At 31.1% G+C, this 18,966-nt stretch overlaps 2 protein-coding genes across 10 annotated transcripts in view; one reads left to right on the forward strand and one right to left on the reverse strand.

Annotated features, from left to right (window-relative positions):
* The window catches only part of LOC126740480 (uncharacterized), a 262,862-nt gene that overhangs the window by 131,225 nt on the left and 112,671 nt on the right, over window positions 1-18,966 (forward strand). For 5 of the 9 annotated variants that reach the window (XR_007661932.1, XR_007661931.1, XM_050446536.1 and 2 more), the window contains one exon: window positions 10,957-11,154. The exons of 3 other annotated variants lie outside the window; for them this stretch is intronic. The gene's annotated coding sequence lies outside the window, so the exon portion shown is untranslated. Of the gene's footprint in view, window positions 1-1,491; window positions 1,715-10,956; window positions 11,155-18,966 lie in introns of those variants that run through there. One more of the 9 variants, XR_007661930.1, reaches the window with a different exon arrangement.
* LOC126740527 (acetylcholinesterase-like) overlaps window positions 1-18,966 on the reverse strand; it is a 255,707-nt gene that overhangs the window by 48,328 nt on the left and 188,413 nt on the right. Inside the window, exon 4 of the mRNA XM_050446604.1 lies at window positions 2,483-2,646. Coding sequence (XP_050302561.1) covers window positions 2,483-2,646 — 164 coding nt within the window. The remainder of the gene's footprint in view (window positions 1-2,482; window positions 2,647-18,966) is intronic.

An 18,966-nucleotide genomic window follows, 5' to 3' on the forward strand; every position in this document is an offset into this window, starting at 1 on the left:
ACGCATTTTTTTCTCAGGCAATTATTTTCTGCAAAAATAACCGCTTTTCATCAACCCTACTCTTAGCCCCCCACCCACCCCGCACAACTTACTAGTATGAAATTGTTTAAAAAAATTGTTGTTTTCTAGAACAATACGCATGAATAACAGCTGGTTTCGTCGTTTTTCTGCAATCTAATAACAGAGCTGTTTATTTAATTTTGATATAATTATATATATGTATATTAATATGATAAAATTATATTAATATGAATTTGTGAAAAGTTTGGGTAGGTGGGTAGGTGGGTTGTGTTGATGAAAAACAATATTTTTGCAGAAAATATATATTCAATATTTAATTTAATAACACTGTCTTATTTAAATTTGATACAATTTTATATATACAAATTTGATATAAAAACAGCGTTATTAAATTGGATAATATGGATAAAAAACAGTAATTTTTGTGAAGAATTTCATCAAATATTCGAGGTATCGTAATCGAGTTTAAAAACTAGATATGTATGGTAATCCCTTGTAAATTTTTTTAAATGTCCAAATTTTCTACCTTTTTTTAACCGAATCGTATATGATATACGTATATTCTACAGTTTATTAAATATACCTTGACCAATTTTGGTGAATCAATATATCAAAACCAAAAATTTACTAAATAATTGAATAAATATATATTTAACGATAATAATATATGATGTGTTGCTTGGGAAAGTACAGGTACCAGGATGTGAAAAAAGAAAAGCGATAGAAGCTTCACCCTGCCCAACAGTGCCCCAACAGTGCTTCGAAAAATAGGGCAAAATTAAATAAAAGACAAAAAAATGCGTTCTTTTATGAATATTTAATAGATATTTATAAAAAGAGTAATATGTAATTGTTTTTTACAGTAAACTGTACAAAGTATTTGAAATAAGGTGGCCAATACGTTGATAAAGATTTATTTGAAAGGACACAAATCGAATTAAAAAGATGGCGCTTAAAAAAATCGATTACTTAAAATATCCTAGAAGAATAAAAATCTGGAAAAAGTTTGTTTTTACCTTATTTTATAATGCATTTCCGACCCGAATTTTTTTCAATTTAAAAGTGCGATATATTATTGAAAAGAAAATTAGTTCTATTTAAGTTCTATTTAAAAGTGAAATAATCCAATATGGTGTCCATCAGAAAAAAAAAGTTGAAGATGATCAGTCGATGACGAAACGTCGAATATTATAAAATATCTTAGTGCTATAAGATAGAGGAAAAAAAGTGCTTGTGTAAATGTGGTCTTTGTTTTCAAATATGTTAAAAAATAAAAACCGAAATTTCGGGGTTTTTTCAGATATTGCTGACACTAATTCGATTTTTAAAAATGTTAAAATGATATTTAATTAATTATCAAATTACAAAAACTTTGCCATAATTGACCTGACCTTGTATCTCTTACGGTTTTCAAGATCCCTATATTGAGACTTAAATTTAGTTCACCCTGTATATCGTCTTTCATTTTAGGGAGTAGCCAGAAAAAATTACACGCACCTACAGCAGAATGTCTGGTCTATTGAATAAAATCAAAAGTACAGGATGTTCAGCATAGAACTCGATAAAATTGTAATAAAAGTTGACTAAAACGATTTTTTTTAAAATTTTTTGTTAAATTTTGCTGGTCTGTAACTTAGTAATTAGTAATAATATTTATTGGTTTATATTGTTAATAAATAGTATATACCTTCGATACTTTCCATAAAGGTTTTTTCTTTAATTAATAAACCTATTTACTATATATACATTTTGTTAAAGATCGAAGTAAATGACACATTAGGTAATATTTCTTTTATATTTTTACCACTTTTCATAATTTTTGAGGGCCAAAGAGAATTTTTAAATAAAAAAACCAGATTGATTTTTGGTAGTTTGTTGATTTATCTCTTATACGGCAACAAAAAAAGAATAATGTTTTACACATCACCTTTCAGTCTTTTATCCACAAAAAGATGCACTGTGTGCTCCGAGAAATAATATTTTGATATGGCTTACATTCAGCGGGGTGAAGAATACGACCCCCATTTATATTGTTTTTTGTCGATAAAGTTGGATGTAAAACACGTGATTAAACTATCAGATATCAAACTCTTATTTTTTATACAACACAATGCATAGAAATTTTAACCACGTAATAAAATGCCTGGAAAAAATTTCTTGGATCAGACCTATACCACCCTTTACATAAAATTTAATAACGCTTTTATAATAATCACGTCATAGCTAAAAAACAAAACAACGCATTATAAATTCCGTATATTAAATAATTGAACGGTCGCGAAAGCTTTATCTCGTATTTTAAAGCCTTAGCACACCCTTTGTCCTGCCTTTCTATTCTCGTTTCGCAAATAATACATTCAGGTCAGTCTCCGAGTCGCGGAACACCGAAGAAACTAAAATTTAAATTAACTGAATTTTTTATGGTCGAAAGAAGAAACGGAGGCGCCTAATTAAAACTTACCCGGTGGCGGCGAATCTAGCAAACGCTTGCATGATCTTCAAGCTAAGTTCTCGTTCCCGGGAGTTAAATTGCAGGGACATGTTTAGGGGGTGACCGAACACGTATTCTATCTCGTCTCCGTGCATTACGCCCATCCACTCGCCCCACAATGATGTACTTGTCCTCTGAAATAAAAATAAGATTTTTACTTTTCTCTCTTTTACTTCGTGCTTTTTGTTTCGGTAAGAAGGAGAAGGAGGAGACGAAAAAAAGGGAACGAGCTTACGCTTCCAGTTACGTTACGAGAGCGCTAGGTCAAATAGCTTTTACACGTACATTTTTTTTTTTTGTTAACTTGTTTTGTATTACAATGTGATCCATTAGTAAGGTTTCTGATAAATTAAGTTTTTAAAAAAAACTTTTAATCCAAAACTAAATGCACGCCTTTTCTTTATTTTCTGCATAACCTAAATGGGTCTGATGCATTTTTTAAACCATAATTTAAAGCGAAATCCGAAATAATAAAAAGGGTAATGAGAAAGGAAAATTTTTGTTCTGCCGTTACCTATTCGTTTCGGACGTTGGCTATTAAACTGCAGCGATATATCCACAGCTCACACGATTCTAATTTTTTCAAAATGGTTTTTCATATTGTTAAATTTTTATCTGCATGTCTCTCATTAAATAAACTTGCCATTAGTCTTGCACATTGATTGTTTATAAAGTATAATTCAATAATTTCCTTTCTCTACGCTAAAAGTATTAAACAATAGCGTGTTTCAAAATCTTTGACAAGATGTCATATTGCAAAAACTCAAGTTAGTAATTTGAAACTTGGCAGTTGTAATTAAAATAAAAATACTTTTAAAATGTGCTATCACTTGATATCGACTCCTATTTAAGATTTTGAAGGTGGTTGCAACCCCCTGCCAAGAGGTTGATGTTAAGGAATTTAAAGTATTAAAAAAATTGTGCCCCTAAAATCAAAAATCAACGAGCCCGAGTATTTGTTAACATTCTTAAAAAAAGGGCTTCAAGCCTTGCTGGACTGTTTTCGATGGGCCACCCTGTATGTATATCAATACATTTTTAAATGATGAATAAAGTGGAATGAGCTTATGCTTCCAGTTACGTTACGAGAGAGCTAGGTCGAATAGCTTTTTCACGTACATTTTTTTTTGTTAACTTGTTTTGTATTACAATGTGCTCCATTAGTAAGGTTTCTGATAAATTAAGTTTTTTAAAAAACTTTTAATCCAAAACTAAATGTACGCTTTTTCTTTATTTTCTGCATAACCTGAATGGGTCTGTTGCATTTTTTTAAAACCATAATTTAAAGTTAAATCCGAAATAATAAAAAGGGTAATGAGAAAGGAAAATTTTTGTTCTGCCGTTGCCTATTCGTTTGGGACGTTGGCTATTAAACTGCAGCGATATATCCACAGCCCACACGATTCTAATTTTTTCAAAATGGTTTTTCATATTGTTGAATTTTTATCTGCATGTCTCTCATTAAATAAACTTGCCGTTAATCTTGCACATTAATTGTTTATAAAGTATAATTCAATAATTTCTTCTCTCTACGCTAAACGTATTAAACTATGGTGTGTTTCAAAATCTTTGACAAGCTGTCATATTGCGAAAACCAAGTTCAAACTTGGCAGTTGTTACTAAAATAAAAAGACCTTTAAAATAAGCTATCACTTGATCTCGACTCCTATTTAAGATTTTAAAGGTGGTTGCAACCCCCTGCCAAGAGGTTGATGTTAAGGAATTGAAAGTATTAAAAAAATTTGTCCCCCTAAAATCAAAAAACGACGAGCCCGAACATTTGTTAATATTCTTAAAAAAAGGGCTTCAAACCTTGCTGAGCTGTTTTCGATGGGCCACCCTATATGTACATCAATACATTTTTAAATGATGGAAAACGGGGAATGAGCTTACGCTTCCAGTTACGTTACGAGAGCGCTAGGTTGAATAGCTTTTTCACGTACATTTTTTTATTAATTTGTTTTGTATTACAATGTGATGCATTAGTAGGGTTTCTGATAAATTAGGTTTTTTAAAGAACTTTTAATCCAAAACTAATTGCGCTTTTTCTTTATTTTCTGCATAACCTAAATGGGTCTGATGCATTTTTTTAAATCCATAATTTAAAGCTAAATCCGAAATAATAAAAAGGGTAATGAGAAAGGAACATTTTTGTTCTGCCGTTTCCTATTTGTTTCGGACGTTGGCTATTAAAATGCAGCGATCCACAATTTTAATTTCTTCAAAATGGTTTTTCATATTGTTGAATTTTTTTCCAATTCGTATTCTCATTTCTATTAACTGATTAACTATGGTTTTAAGGGATGTGTATGTCACTATTTATTCATTCTTTTGGTTGTTTATTAAAATTGCTAGTTTGAAGGACATTGAGCAGCAACAAATAGCAGTGGTAAGCCTTAAACGTACTGTTATATTATCAGCGGTATTATCTTCTTATGCCCAGGCCCTTATGACAACAGTCCTAGTCAAGTCCTAGTCATTAAGCAGAAGTGTCTAGAATCAGACATTCGGTGAGTCAAGGAGGACTTGAGGAAAATTATTGGTGCCGCAATATCACTTATCCTAAAGTGTGGAAATGAAAACGATTTATATAAAATTTAGGAGCAAATTCAATAGAACATTGGGGAATAATTATACTGTGGATATTCCAAAAATATTAGAGCATAGAATCAACCAGAATGGTTAGAAGTTTTAAATGCTGTAAGAAAAAAGAATTTACAAACTAGGAAGATTCAAAAACTAGGAAGGTACAGAATATATTGTTTAGACAAGTGCGAAACTCAAGCAGTTGAAGATGAAGAAACAGAGCAAAATCTTATAAAGGAACTTAAAGTTAAAGAATTATTTACATCTCAGCTAAACAAACTCAATGGTTAGATAAGTTCCAACTTTTTTTCTAGTATACTGATTTTCGCCAAATTTTGCACGCATGTTACTAGTGTCTTTTTGTATTCATCCTATTAATTTGATGCTAGTCGTCAATAATAAAAGGCTTAAGCTGTCCTTCACCTTAGGAAAATGACTTACAATTTTTTTGTTTTAATTTTTTTATAAATTTGGATGTCAAATTAGTAAAGAGCATCAAAATATCTTTTAAAAAGATGCTCTTGTTGCATCATCGTTAAATTAACGTTTTGCGAGAAAAACGGCAAAATAAAATAAATATTTACGATACCACACCTAATTTAATTTTAAACTAATACTTTCATAAAAAATTTTCGAAATGTTGCCCGTCCATTTCAATACATAAATTAATTCTTCTTTGGAAGTTCCAACGAATCCTAGAGAATATACCTTTCTTCTTTTTAATTAGTTCACAATTGTCAATAATCCGTTGTCTCAGCTCTTCATGGTTATTTACAGAAACCTTGTAAACGAGAGATTTAAGGTAACTCAAAAAAATCCATTCAGCGTTTAGATCTGGCGACCTGGGAGGCCATTGCCCAAACCCACCGTGTCCAATCCATCTTTCTGGGAAATTTTGATATAAATGTTCTCTCTCTGCTTAATTGAAATGGGGTGGAGCGCCGTATTGTAGCAGCCACATTTTACGCCTTATTTGAAGAGTAACATCATCTAAGTAACTCAATGGAAGAACTAGAACTGTACAACAAGAAACTTTTAAAGGAAAATCAAGCTGCAGAAAAAGCTAAAGAGAAACTTTTAAATAACGTAACTGAACTTAGGTCACTCAACAAAAGCATGGTAGCTTCACTTTTAACATTGGAAACAGAAAATAACAAATAGGTGACATCAATCACCTTACAAAGAAAATAACGAGCTGCATGCAACCTGCTTGTAAAGAACATTGCAATTTAATGCCACCACAATCTAACATCAATATATCCAATGACTCGGAGGTCATATCTCAACAATCGGTTTACATTTCATTGAAAGAACTGTGGAGAAAATTGTTAGATTACACATCTCCTCAATAAATAAAAGCTGTAGTCTATGAAATAAAATCCATCCCATTGGCTATGGAATAAATTTACCTAGAAACGCATTTAACTCGACGATTTCCCAAAGCTATAGTTCCAATAAAACAACAGCATACCACCAAAATACAAATCGAGATAACACATTGGCTAAAAGCACTGAGAGGCAAGACAATGAATGATTTCGTTAGAGAACTACAGACAACTGCCATGATGGAACCCAAATGCAACTAATTTATGTAACACAATTAAACAAGGACAATTCTAAAGAAAGCGGAAATAGCAAATCCACGTCGCCGAAACGCGAAGCTTTAACATTTGTCGATATGGTGGAAAAGAAAAATAACCAGGGTAATATTATTGACCAAAAGTTAAAATCAAAAATGTACCGCACCTAATCAGAGGTCAAGTTCCCAAAGCAATTGAATCAGCCATGGAAGGTATCAGTGAATCTATAAAACATCAGGCATCTATAGAAAACCACAACAATAAACGTTAGAAGAACAGAACAGGTACAAACAAACAAATATCGGGTATTTAAGCTACAGAAAAACGAAAATGGTTTTTTGTTGGTAATCTTAAGCCAAAAACAACAGTTCAGCAGCTGGTGTGACACCTGAAAGGCATTGCAGTAAATGTCTTGGCATGTGAAAATCTGGATAACATTTTTTAAAATTATTCGGCAAGCTTTAAGATTGCAGCAAAACTGGATTCATCTAATTCTATGCTGGACTCAAACAACTGGCCAGTCAATGTAGATTTGAATCCTTTTAGATTCTCACCATGTCCAAATCAAAACAATGGATATAATATGCAAGAACAAATTTTCGAAGCCGGGAATGGAGGAGAAGCAGATACTAGTCAAAGAAAATCATCAGAGTGTAATATCTCTCATGTATTTAAATATATAGTGCCTGTCAAATAGATATTTGGAGATTATACCCTGCCTCATTCAATATTTATATGTCAAGATAATCTACCTAAATGAACATTGGCTCAGGAAGGAACAGCTTTATTTTATGGGACTAGCAAATTTTCGCTTGGCTAGCTATTTTTGCAGGAGTGAGGCCAATAATGGTGGATGTTGTATCTATGTTCATCTTAAGATAAAAGTAAGAAACCTACAAGCTCTTGAAAAAAATGTCAGTTGAAAAAGTATGTGAAATTTATGCCTGTTATTGTAAATCACTAAATCCAGTCATTATTAGTAACTATAGATCTATTGCATTTAGGAACATAGAAAGTTTTTTAAATAATATAAACAATGTTCTATTAATTAAAAAATTAATATTATTGTAACTGGTCATTTCAATGTGCATTTTAATAATAAGTCGGATGGTAATATGCTCCAAGTAGTTCAGCTTTTCATATCCTTTGGGTTATATAAGCAAGTTGATAAATGCACACATATTAGACGTAATTGCTTAGATAATATATTTACTAATCTTAATTATATTGAAACCGAGGTAGAGTTTTTGGGTTATACAGATTAATATGCTTTGATCACGCCCACTTTAAAAATATTGTAACAGCAAATATGAAACATTTGTTTCCAAAGAATCATGGATTGATATATATATACAGTGAACAATAAAAATATGGAACAAATACAATAGAAAATAAACTAGGGCGTGTTCGAGAAAAAAGATTAATATTTTTTGTTTCCCATTTTTTTCAATAGGAAATTTATATACATGGTTTCTCATGTAGCCGTGGTCAATACCAACTTTTTTATTTGAAATGAAACACCCTATATGCAATTACATTTTTCAATTTTACACAAAATTATAAACATTTTGATGTATCACATGCTATACTTTTATGCAACTGTTTCTAAGATATGTGGTTTTGAAAATTGCTGTTTTTATAAAAGCCTCTAAAACTTATTCTACTAAAAATAGAATAAATCGGATTTCATTTTCTTATTCTGGCTTTTTAATTTTTTTTTTTCAGAAAAAATATGATACAATAAAAAAACAAGCATTACTTGAGGTATAAAAGGTATATTGTCATGATAAGTAAATTGTCACATATGACTTGGGTCAGTACGTATTTAAAGTAAATATGGTTTAATTGTACCATATCAAGGGCTAAGACATTAGCATTGTGTAAATAACCCTACCGATAGGAATTTGACCCTAATAAATAATCCTAATATTAATGTACTTCATATGTCTTTAAATCAGTTAAAATGTAATAATTGTTATAATGCATGTGTTATTATCGATAATTCAATTAGTAGTATTTTGTAATACTTATGTACTCTGTCACCCCTAATAGTAAATAGTAAGATTTCTATTTTTTGTTTTTTTGTTATCATATTTTTTAATATTTGTTATTCTAATTTTTGATGAAGTTTGCATGAGGTATTCGTTTTATTCGAAAATAAATTAACACCCCGATAAATAATGTGGCGAAATATAAGTATCTAGAAACTTAGATAGAAAGTCGAATTAAAAAGTTATTTATGAGTCGATATATTGGCATGGAACATGATGACTATGTGCAGGGAAAGACTAATGGAAAGCGGTGCAGTGGCAGATGTCTGTGTCCTGGCTAAGATCTTAAGACAATGGTTTGATTGCAGAAATGTTCCACTGTTTAGACCTGCAATCAACAAAATCCAGAATATGCAATAGAAGATGCATTAAAATAAAAAAAAATTATCAAAACAGCACTTTAAAAAATATTTTGATTAAGACCGTATATCTTTTAAATTTATATCCAAAATTCCTAGAAGCAATAAATGAATCATGCAAGCATAAAATATAAAAGTTATTAATCATAACTATGACAATATTAAGGTTCGTATGTTTAATTAAAATCTAAAGGCTCTTGTATGCAGCTGAAAATTATATTATCTAGTATATACTCAGAGGTGGCCGGTTATATGGTGCATAACGAAGAAAATTAATTAGAGTAGATGGCGCAAAGCATTCCATTAATATAAGCCTTTCTGTCCGCGCTAAAGTTTAATTAAATTAATTAAAATTGATTAGGTGAAAATGCCCGTAACTTCAGCTTAGAACTGACCGTTAAATTTAAGGCTACCATAAGACCCATCTGAGATTTCATCAAATTGTCATTACTGTCTTATAAATACCTTTAGTTGATATACAAATATCCTTAAACTAATTTTTATAATTAAATAGTAAAAAGATAAACATATTAAATTGTTACCCACATAATAATTTAATTTATCGCTACAGCGATAACTCCTCTTACTTGGCTTAACAGTAATGATTACATTTTATGGTCATTGTATATATTTTATAATGTTATCTGATGCTGTTTAACGTATAATCCCGTAATGATGCTACTGCATAGGATTTTCGAGTTATAAATAAAATTACACGGTAATGGTATTAATGTTAATAAACACTGTTCAACGGACTACTATATATTATTAACAAATTTTTTTATTATTTAAAGGTCATGGCTGCTTTAATATATTGTATTATTTATGAAATGTTTAATGTTCTGATATGGCTCAACGTTAAATAGACACGCGTAATTTGTTTAATTGGATATTATCTATTTATAATATAGAAATAATTTCTGAAAACTATTGTTAAAGATAGAATTGAATTATTGTATTGTATTATTTGAAGCAAAACATTTATATGTGCTCAAATGACCAGAGGTTTATAGGATATTCATTGATATTCGTAGCGGTGATTTCTATCCAAGATAATTATTGCATTGCTGCTACTCTATAGAACAAAGTTGTTCCTATTGTATAGAAACATCACTAAATTGTTGCTGCATTCAATGCAAATAAGAATTAGTTGTTGCTGAATATTTAACTATTTGTTGCTAACTATGAAACAATAATCGGAAAGCCGATGCTTTGCTTAGACTGTACTACTGCATTGTTAACACACCCACATACTAAATACACTTTTGTTTCAGAATGCAATAATTGTTAATATTATTCATTTAACTCTAAAATAAGAAATATAGTTTTCATTCGGCAATACAGTGACCGCCTAAAGTTCCGCATAAATTCGATAAAAATTAGAGACATGATTTTTTGAGAAAACGCTCGGACCCGTCGATTTTTATTTTAAGTTGCGCATTATTTCATATAAATTTTTGCATACAGGGTGAAACAAAAAAAAGATATGACGTCATCGGGCATTTTTTTAAATGGAATGCTATATTTTTTATTGCATTTATGAAATATAGGCGTATATAAAATTCCAAGCAATCTCAACTGTTTCAGAAATATTTACATTTAACCAACAAGAAAGCAAGTAAGTACGTCTATTTACAAATTAAGATAAAATGAAGGATAAAATGTTATAAACTGTGAAAACTCTTATTAATGTATCGAGTGTTCAAACTGATCCCCATTTACTTCTTGGCAGAAAGCAAGGCGGTTTACAAACTTATACGTAAAACACTATCAATTATTTCGGGTGATATACTTCTAATTTTATATCTAATTCTATTTTTCAAATCTTCTACGTCGTTTGGCTTCTCAATATAAACTTAACTTTTCAGGTACCCCCATAGAAAATAGTCGCAGGGATTTAGGTCTGGTGACCTGGCCGGCAACTCTATTGGCCCTCTTCGTCCTATCCATCTTCCTGGGAACACTGTCTGGTCTTGTACGTCTGGGTATAGGGCAGCCAAAGCAGGGATAAGATCTTCTTGAAGAAAATTCAAATAGCGTTGTCCTGTTAAGTTTTCTTTGAAAAGGTATGGCCCTATTACTTTATTTTCCACGATACAAGCCCAAACATTAATAGATTTACGGTACTGTGTATGAGCCTCAGTTGCCCAGTGTGAATTTGACACTGACAAAGTTTACTGAATAAAATAAAAGTTGCTTCACTCGGCGAAAAACCTTTTATATTTCGATCTCAAAGGCAGGCCGCCGAGCTCCTCGCCGACTGGGACCTAGCAAAAAATGTAAAGGGGAATACTGGTAAAAAATAGCTATTATTTTACGAGTTTCGTCTAATTCGAACTGTAGGGGAAGACGGAGCACGATTTTATAATTACTTTATTATCTGGCATAAAATTATTATTTAATGTACCTACTTGGAAAAAATATGTAAATTGATAATACTATAAATTATTTGTTTTTATAGCCACCAAACTAAATAAATTTTACATTATCAAAGTTTACGTAATTCAAGAACTAAATGGTTAATTTTTTTTTTGTTAATAATTATGTACTTAGGTATCTTATTAAAGGTTGTTTTGGTACGACTGGTTTCATTAGGATTTATTTTTAAATCAAAGTCAAAGTTATATTACTGTTACTAAACTTAACAACTAACTAATTGTTTTAAAATTAGTAGTGAGAGAGAAAAGGATAGAGAAAGTGTTGTTAGTACCCCTTAGCAACAATGCATATTTTCAATTAATTTTTGTTTGGTTTGTTGCCAGTGGGGTAGAGCTTATGCACTAGTGCAAATAATATTATAATAATCGACAAATTTGAAATTTTCATTTTCCCTCCCTTACAAATCGGATTAGGATTGTGTACTGTACAAATAATTTTCTATATCTATACGTGTTGTTTTCGGCGCTTTTGTGCAATTTTAAATAGCGGCGAAAAATGTCATTACATAATTAATTAACCTTAATATTTTTCATGTGACGACGCTGGTGGTAAAAATACAAAAGTATTTTGCTGTTTAAGCGTAAACAAATAAACTTAACGATGAAACGTTAAATTTGGATTTTAATGCTCTACTCTCTTTACTACACAAGAATACACCATGATCGTTTATTTTGGCATTAATTTTCTCCAAAAAAGTACGAAAACAACAAAAAACTGATAAAACATACTCTAAGCACAAAATACGCCCTTAGAATTAATAATTTAAAGCGTTTATTTGTTTTAATTCCTTGGCATCATCGCTCGGGATTCATTCATTCATAATTTTTGAGAGAACTCGAAAAATAGTAAAACGTGCGTAAGACTGTAGCGCAACGTTGCCGAAGTGACTAAATTTTTTAATGCTCCAAGATATTTTTGTTTTGACTGCTGCTTTTATTAATATTTTTGCTTTTAAATAAAGTCGATTTTTCCATGAATTTTCGATTAGTTTTTCTTCATTATAAGCTCAGTTATGTTTCCGACTCAAATAACTTTTAAAAGGTATTACATTTTTTTAATACTTAAATTTTGCCACTTAAATACTTACATTTTGACAATTTTGCCGATTTACGACACCGTTTAAACAAAAAGTTGCTTCATCCGAAAACAAAACTCGTAACACAAACTGACGGTTATTATTGCAAATGTTCATCATTTGCTCGCAAAATTGGTTTCTTCGTTTAGGATCGTCCTCATTTAATTCGTGTATTGGTCTAATTTTATAAGGATGATATTCATTTGCTTTTAAGATGCGCCTTGCTGACGTTCCGGCTATATTATTATCAAGTAAAATTTGTGAATTTGCATTGTTTGGATTTTCTTCGGCGGAGAGCAGAACGTTTAATTTTGTTGCTTCAGAAATTTTTGGACGACCTGATCTTGGCAAATCCCTAACATGACCTGAAGTTATGAATTCGTGCTCTATTCTACTAACAGTTGACTGAGAAATAGGACGGTTTGGGTATTTGGCATTAAACGGTTCACTTACTTCTTTTTGCGTGCGCACTTGATCCCCGTACCCTAGCATCATCAAAATTTCAATTCGTTGGGTTTCTGTTAAATTAGCCATAATTTATTCTGATAAAAACTATTTTGGAACTGACAGTGACATTCGAAAATAGAGATTCTTTACAAGTGCAACCATGGAAATAGAAACAATTGGCAGTGTTTATCCCATTATTTTTATCCTCGATTTTACCTTAATTTGTAAATAGACGTACTTGAATGAATTTTGAGATAAGGTGTGTTATACGAAACTTGCTTGGAATTTCGCCTATATTTCATAAATGCAATAAAAAATATAGCATTCCATTTAAAAAAATGACCGATGACGTCATATCTTTTTTTTTGTTTCACCCTGTATACCAAAATGTATGTGAAATAATGCACAACTTAAAATAAAAATCGAGGGGTCCGAGCGTTTTCTCAAAAAATCGTGTCTCTAATTTTTATCGAATTTTTGCGGAAATTTAGGCGGTCACTGTATATTCCAGTGTTTATGGAGTTTTTTATTGCTGATAAATTCGGCAGAACCTGAAATGACTTGAAATCATCAATCAAGGATTTTTTCATTAATAAATTCCTTTTTTAAGATATTTGTTTTGAGACTTGGTGTTTTTATTTTGTCTCTACTTGATCTGTTTTATTATGTGTCATGTTCCATACTTACCGGAGACAACCCCACTGGTATGTGACATCTTTACCCTATTGTGACTAACCAAAACCAAGTTGCATTTATAAATAATTATTTTATATATTTATTTTGTTAGAATTTGATTGATTTCTGCTAAAAATAAACACATGGTATTTATATCATTATATATATTGTTATATTATGCCAGGTATTAAGTTAAGTTTTTCATTAGAATTTATTGTTTGTTTTACTTACATTATTTGCTATTATGTTATTGGTTTTATTTGCTTACATTAACAAAAAAAAGAAACCAAAAAAATATGAATATTGATCTGTACATATCAATTTAGGTTAGATCTAGTCATTATTACTAATTTATTAACCATGAGAAAATTGATTTAATTTAAGAAATAGGTACCATTTTTGTTTTTGTTATAAGAATTTATATTTTGTTTTCCATAATACGTGGATATATATTATTTTGTTATGATTGTATAAATGGTTAAAAAATATATTTGTTTAGTTTTTTTATTTAGGTGTATTTATTACAGAATAATTTTGTGTTTGTTATGCAACACTTATGAAAACGAGAAAAAAAAGCGGGTCATTTGTTAAAGCGAAAGTTCAGAAATAACTAAAATTATAAAATTTAATAAACGAAAAATATGCTTTATACCCCCAACAACTCCTTAATAAGGACATAAAAGGTCTCATTAATACCATGCTTACATTACTCACAATTTACAGTATTTAATTTAGAATGTATTGTAACTATTTTTATATGTTTTAAAGGCCTTTGTTAAGTTTAAAAAAATTAATCTTGTTTTTTGTTTAAAAATGCTTTCATACCTTTGGTGCTACTTCAGAATTATCGGTAAGTTTCTATGTCTAAATATCTTCAAAGTTCAAAAAAAGTTGAGAAACTGTTCGGTTTCAAAATTCGGTGTTACAGAGATATTAGAGATACTAATTAATAATTTTAGATTTGCAAACGATAACTGCAATAATAGCGAAGCGTGCAGAAGAGCCACGCACTCTACTAGAAAGAGTTTACCGATTATTCGATTATTTTCTATATTGATAATAGTAGGACCTATTATCAATATAGAAAAAACGAAGTTCATATTCACAAAAATCAGGATAGAAATGGCTCGGAAGACTAAAGAAATGGTTTATAAATAGAAGAACAAACTACGGATTGGACTGAGTTCATGTAGTGTTACGTGTACTGAATGTGATGGTAATTTTGCTAGACCTAAACTGTGAAAAATTAGAATCGTTTTTAATATGTGGATATGTTGGGCGTAAAGCCCGAAAACGGCCAATGGCCGTATTTTTTGCTCAATCTTAGGATCGGATTATCTAAAACTACCAAAGCCCGAATTTCATGTCTCTAAACAGCCAAACCTAAGATTGGATAATTAGGATATAACCAAAGCTTGACGTACTTGTATACAACTTGTTTTAGCGAATCAACATAAATTTATGTAACATTTTAAAAACCAATCCCTCTTTTTTAAGTGCAAAAAGTTGTGCATATTTGTTTTAATTTTGATTTTATTAAAAAAGAAAAATTTTACAAAGACTATGGCAAGTCTGAAGAAATTTTTTGGCATAAATTTTGCAATAAAAATATTTATATAGAGAGGTCATCGTGTAAGGCACAATTTATTTTTTCGTACGTATAAACATGATACCTACATAACACATGGCTACTTTGAGTTACATTTCACTCCTTTTTTTAGACAATTGCATCTTCTGTTTGCGCAATTATTTTACAACCACATCTTACAAAACCTTGCTTTGATTGAGAATCTTCAGCAGTAACAGATCTTAGCGTTAATGTTTTTTCTGGAACATGCACCATGTCTATGAACCTATGATCAGCTACTTGGAACTCGTTTCTTGCGTATAATTTTTCAAGTACTCCTGATGATGTTCCCAGCTTGTAGAGGTTACTGTCTTCTTTTCATTCCATAACAACAGCCATCACGTTTCTTGGTGCAGCTCGTCCTCTGTCTACATCTGGTATTCTAACCAAAACATTTTGCCCCATACTAACAGGAGCAAATTTTTTGTTGGATCTCTGCAGCATTTCGTCGGCTTGCCTTTTCTGAGAAACGGAGGCTGCTTTACGTGTTTCGGCAATTTTTTCTTGCCGAGTGCAAAGCATACATGACTTCTCAGGTGTACACGTACACTGAAAAAAACATGTTGGTCAATTATCTGCCTACATAATACATGATTTGGAGGGTGAGTGACCACACTTAACGAGCATTTCAAAAAAATGAAAAAACTCCCTGTAAGCATTTGCCTCTAAATGCATTATTATGAAGATACAGGGTGTTAAAGTTTAACGAAAAGCTAACTTTCATACCCTATACTTATTTCGAGAACGAAGCAATTCCACGCATATATTTACAGGAATTTAGCTTTTTGTTAAACTTTAACACCCTGTATATCCATAATAAAGCATTGTCAGGCAAATCCTTATAAGGAATTTTTCCATTTTTTTCAGATGCTCTACCTCCTCCTTAAGTTTGGCGAGTCACCCTCCAAACACCTTGTATAAACAGTAATTTACTTATATGAAGTTTTGTTTATTTTTTATACGAAAAGAAATGAAATATCACTTACTTCTTTTTGCTTGGTTTCATTGCTTGATATCTTGTATGATACTGCATTATTTTCTTCTTCTACATCTGAGCTGCTAGAGAGTCTGCGTTAGAATTTTCATTTGCTATATTTTCCAACTCTTCTTCTTCATTAATGTTTTGAAGGACCTTACGAGGTATATTTGAATCAAATAGGCCATTACGTATAGGTACCCCAAACATAGCCTCATACGGACTTCTGTTTATACCTCTATAAAAAGATCAGTTTTTTTTTAGTTGAACAAATCGCAATCGGTTAGCCCAATTGGTACTCTTGTTATCTGCCATCCAAGATACCAAAATGTCCCTAACATCCTGGTTTGCCCTTTCTACACTTCCCTGGCTTTGAGAGTGCCTCGGTTTACCGTGAATTATTTTAGCTTCGAACATATCAGCAAGTTCATTAATGACAGCTGCTGTAAACTCTCTTCCATTGTCAATTTGGAGGATGTAAGGACCACCTATTATACAAAAAATGTCTAAAAGATTGTAAGCTACCTCTGCAGCTCTTTTAGATTTCAAAGGTTTTAGAAACACACATTTTGTCAGATTGTCCTGATAATTTAAAATAAATTTGTAGTCTTCGTCTGGTTCTGTTTGCATATCTATAAGGTCTACTTGCCCTCTTGAGTTCATGTTGTTGCTCAAAATTGGTCTAACCACAAGCCCTTTTCCTTTCTGTTTTTTCTTCAACTAACACTGTCCACATAAGCGTAAATAAATATCAATTATATCACGGGTAATTTTACAGTATTTTTTTTAAATTATTTATATATTTATTAATATTTTTTAATTTACTCTTTATCCATGCACCGAGTTCTTTTATGCCCCGTATCAATGTGGGCTTTATGAATAATTTCATATAGTTCATCTATATGGCAAAAATATTTTATGTCTTCTTCACTAGAAGCTTGCTTTTTTATAAGTTTTTCTACATCCCCGATGGTTAACATAACGTACCTCTTAATTCTGCGATAATCTAATGATGTAAGCAACTCTCCCTGCCATCTTTTAGTTAAAGAAACTTTTGTATCGGATAATAATTCATTGTACTTTTCTGTTGTCGACATGAATGTATTTAGTTTACTTTCCTGGATATAGGCATTTCATTCAATTTAAATTCTCCTTCACTTACAACGAACATCGTAAATATAAGACAAAATGCACTACTAAGACACGTGTTAACGCGATTCACGCACTGGCTCAAACTGACACTCAATGCGACGGTCTGCGACGCCGACGCTGTGCAAAATCTTTTGCGACAGTGTTGTCGGACCGAATTTATTAAGCTTTGGTCGTTTCGTAATTGCATAATCCTAGGTTTGGCTGGTTGGAGACGATCAAAGCCCGAAATTGGAATAAAATTCGGGCTTTGGTCGTTTTAATTAAGCCAATCCTAAGATTGAGCAAAAAAAAACGGCCATTGGCCGTTTTCGGGCTTTGCATGTAAAGGATACCCTGGACACATAGAATAACGAATGAAGAAATATTAAGGCGCATTGGATATAAAAGGAAAATACTAAAGATTATTAGGATCGGTAAAACAACATAAATAGGCCCTAATCTGTGCAACGACCAATACATACAGCTATGCGATATAATGCTGGGAAAATCAAAAGAGAAGGAGAGAATAGGAAGAAATAAAAAATGCTGGCTTCGTAATATTAGAGAGTGGACAATAATAAATGTTGAAGAACTTCTGCCAGACAGGGATGCATTTAGAGCTGTGGCTAAACATGAACGAAAAGATAGCATCAGAAGAAGAAGATACTAATGAAAGCGATGTACAATAAGAAATGTTTGAATGTGGCATTCAAAATTTATGTAAACCATTTTATTTAAACAACAAAACGTTAAGTTAAAATAATGTTTATATTATAAACAGCAAGAAGTGAAAATTATTTAAATCTCGCGAATAGTAATTATTGCAATAATTGGGGTTGGTATAGTTTTCATGTTGCATAAACTGCAGAAGATTGCTGCTAGAGAAAAAGGGATTGACATATTGTGAACAAATTTTTTCTTTGACGTGTGGTTTTATGCATCTTCTATAAAAAAAGTATGACAATATATGTCGACGAATCAACAAATTCATCGTCAATATTAGTAGTATTTAGTTCAGTAAATTCATCATCCTCTTCAGGTTGAATGACGACAACTGGAACTCGAACCGGACTTGAAAATTGTAATTTTGATGTCCCGTATCTTGAAATCAACTTTTGGACTATGGTATGATTGGGTAAATGCACATATTTTCGTCTATAGTATCTCCAGTAACGAGATTTTCTACTATTTCGCAGACACCCTGTATAATATTTGAGTAAATATTATGAGTATTTTTTTGAAATTACATAATTATTCTAAATAAAGAAGAAATAAATAATTTTTTAGTCATACTTTTCGATAATGGTAATAAATAAAGTTAATTATGCATATTTAATATAAAAGCATTTAAAAATCACATACCATAAAAAAACCATATTTACAAGTTAATTATAAATACGTTCGTCACGCTTCTATTAAACAATGCTTACATTTTTTTTATAATAAAAACTCCCATTTACTATTTAAATAATGTTAGAGCAACTGATTTAAATAATATGTCTGAAAAA

The sequence above is a fragment of the Anthonomus grandis genome, chromosome 1 (genome assembly GCF_022605725.1).
Source record: "Anthonomus grandis grandis chromosome 1, icAntGran1.3, whole genome shotgun sequence".
Taxonomy (NCBI): Eukaryota; Metazoa; Arthropoda; class Insecta; order Coleoptera; family Curculionidae; genus Anthonomus; species Anthonomus grandis.